The sequence below is a fragment of the Ammospiza caudacuta genome, chromosome 7 (genome assembly GCF_027887145.1).
Source record: "Ammospiza caudacuta isolate bAmmCau1 chromosome 7, bAmmCau1.pri, whole genome shotgun sequence".
Taxonomy (NCBI): domain Eukaryota; kingdom Metazoa; phylum Chordata; class Aves; order Passeriformes; family Passerellidae; genus Ammospiza; species Ammospiza caudacuta.
In genome coordinates this window covers 26233153-26236211 of record NC_080599.1, presented here as the reverse complement: position 1 = coordinate 26236211, position 3059 = coordinate 26233153, and the positions used below count along the sequence as shown (strand labels likewise).

Below are 3059 nucleotides of genomic sequence, written 5' to 3'. Positions count from 1 at the left end.
CTAGGATGCTCCAGGATGGACCTTTCTTTCCTGACATGTGTGTTTCTTCTCTTGCAGTGTTTCCCAATAGAGTATGTGCTCATGTGGCTCAATGTGATGAGATGTAATTAACTCATTGTACACACAAGGAGAAAATGGAACCTTGTGTATGTTAAACAGCGATTTAGGAGATGGTGCTATTTCTACTCCCTTTGCATTAAGACAAAACCCTATGTAAACATCTTCCAAATGTATAAATTTAATCATTAAAGAAGCATCTACAATTTTTGCAGCCAGGTCTCCAGAAAACACGTAGCCAGTTCCTGAACAGAAAGGGTGGTATTTGTTTTCTGGGAATTCTTCTTCTGATAGGTACCATTTACTGGCTTTATTCTGAATAGGCCTGTGCCCTGTCATTAAATGGCCTGTGAAATAATTCTGTGTGGGAGGCGGGAGAGGCCTGAGGAGCTTTTCAATTAAATGCATCGTGTTGACAAAAACATCACTGTCTGTCTTCATAGCAAACCTCGTGCCACTGCAGTAGGTGGCCACCCAGCTCATGCCCATCAGAGTTTTAAGAGTTAAGTTGTTGTAAGTGTCCAGGAAGTCCTGCTGGATGATGTCATGATATTGCTCACTTTCTCTCAGCAGAACGTCCCCTTTGTCACCCCTGGGGTCGCTGCCCAGCGTGAACAGCCGAACAATGTCCGCGCCGGGAACCGCGGCTTCGCTCGCCCAGCTCTCCCGGATGGCTTTTCTGTGCTGCAGCTCGGCTGCTGTTGTTGATATCAGCAATACCAAGAAAGGTGTTCTATCTTTACACTTCTCTTCTTCGTTAATAATGAATGCAAATAGCTGTGTTGGAGTGGGCGTGGCTTTATTCCCAGATTTCTCATTTTCAGGTGGTAGTTCTCCGTTTTGTTTCCCTAAGATTTGTTTGAAATTTATAGATAATTTTCTAAATAAACTCTTTTCACTTTCCATGTGAAGATCATTACTTTTAGGTCGAGCAGCAAGGTGAGGAGAAGTATAAAAATAGGAAATCAAATATATTGTAAAAGAGATGGTGAAAACCAGGAAAAGACTTCTCTTGATGCATTCCATGGGACGGAAGAACCCACTCCAACAGCTCATGTTGGTAGCTGTGACAGGATGCACAATAAGTGCAGATATTTTGTTAGAATAGCAGCTAATTGTTTTCCTCCGTGACACAAAGATAAAACCCACCTTCAGGCTTCTAATTCCTCAGGATTCCTTTCAGTTTCTTATTATTAAAATGAAACATTATTTCATTTTAGAATAAATTGCAAAACTTTTTATCAAAGACAAAAAAAATTAAAATTTCTGTATTAAATTTTCAGGCTTTTCTTCCTAAGAGAAATATAGTATGATAGAAACAATAAGAAATAAATGAAACTAAATAAATACACTATTAAAAGTAATAATTTCATCAGATAGAACAGAAATTATTCAGATCTATATTAAATATTGAAATAATTGTAAAATATAAAGACATTTTAAGTTCCTGTAGGCTTTACAGAAAGTTATCACATAATTGAATCATCCAGAGTTAATGAAATATTATGATTGATTATGGATTTATAGCATTGGAGGCTATTATGATAAATCAAAAATTTAAAGCATGGCTGAAAGTGATTGTCTGGGCTCTATAACACATTAATGCAGACAGATTTGGAGATGAATTGCCCCCTGCCAGCAACTATCTCCGTAAAGAATGCCTGAAACAACTGTCTTAATCTAGATCCATACATTTCAATTGGCTTCAGCTGAGGGATCCCATCCTCCCAGACTGCAGACAGGTAAATTATAAATATTGGATCGGTGCACATTCAGAACTTTGGGTAGTTCTTTGTGATTTCCATAATGGCCAATTTGAAATTTTGGGTTCCTTCAATGAAACAATACAAAAAATTATGTAAGCCTTGGAGATGCTCCACAGTTTACAGGGAGAAGAATATAATCACATGTATCCCTCACACCCAAGGGAGCTGCTTACACCCAAGAATGCCACCTGGAGAGAAGGGCAAGTTAACTGTGTTTAAGTGCTTTTCTGGTCTCTACATGTATTTGAAATGGACATGAAAAAGTATAGTAAATCATGTTTTTTTCAGATTTTTTTGTACCAAAACTTTTTAACAGATGCAATGTGTAGCTCACAATCAAACAGCAAAATTAAAACAGTTTTTACCATCATCTTTGAAACTGTAGATTCATCCCAGTCATACAACCATGTGGGTTTTTTTGGTAGATTCTTTAGTAGTTTGTTGCTGGTCCACAAAGAAATTACAGGTTTAGGAGGACTGAAATAATCAGAGATCCTACCTCTGTTCCCATGGAGAATCAGGGGACAAGCTCAAAGGTCCTTGACTTGCTGTTTAAAGTCTTTTCCAGAGGAATTGTGTATCAACACAAAGGAAAATGCAGCAGGACATTCATCTTTCTATTTGATAAGTTTAAAAATACTGTCACTTGTAGAAATGAAGAGACAGCCTATAAAAAGAGATTTAATAATTTTAGAATATGCAACAGAAATGCAAAGTAAAAAATCAATTTATGCTCAACTATAATTTAATCTGAGTAAAATAGATCTTTTTTAATAGAAATGTAAATATTGTATGCTGGATAACCTTTGGCCAGCATCCAAACACTCACCCAACATGCTCACCCCACTTCCCCTCAGAAGGACAAGGGGTGAAAATAGGATGAAAGAGTTCATGGGCCAGGATAAGGGGCAGGAAGATCACTTAGCGGACACCATCTAGGACAGAACAAAGCTGGCCAAGATGACTTTAAATGTATTGCTATTTAAAATACATTTGGATAGTGAGAAACAGAAACAAAAATAAAACCCAATAGCTCCTCCTCCCCATCTTTTGCTGGGCTCAACTCAACTTCTTTTCCTGCCCCTTCAGCAGCAGAACAGGGTTGGGGGTCAAGGTCCCTCCCTATTCCTCCTCCTGTTCAAACAAATCTGCTCCAGTGAGAGCTCTCCAAGGGCCACAGTACCTGCAAGGAATATCCAGCTGCTGGAGGTTGAGAGAAAAAGGGCACAAATAAAT

General features: G+C 38.3%; 1 protein-coding gene across 1 annotated transcript; it reads right to left on the bottom strand.

Moving 5' to 3' along the window:
• On the bottom strand, positions 1 to 2493 carry LOC131559657 (beta-1,3-galactosyltransferase 2-like). Its single transcript, XM_058808073.1, has 2 exons — positions 2323 to 2493; positions 1 to 1121 (listed from the first exon to the last, which is right to left on the bottom strand). Exon 2 carries the CDS (start codon positions 1111 to 1113, stop codon positions 1 to 3), a length of 1113 nt encoding a protein of 370 aa, XP_058664056.1. The 5' UTR covers positions 1114 to 1121; positions 2323 to 2493.
• Between the last annotated feature and the right edge of the window lie 566 nt (positions 2494 to 3059).

Bases quoted from the DNA above. Each gene is read 5' to 3' on its own strand.
- LOC131559657 (XM_058808073.1), bottom strand. From the start codon at position 1,113: ATGAGCTGTTGGAGTGGGTTCTTCCGTCCCATGGAATGCATCAAGAGA.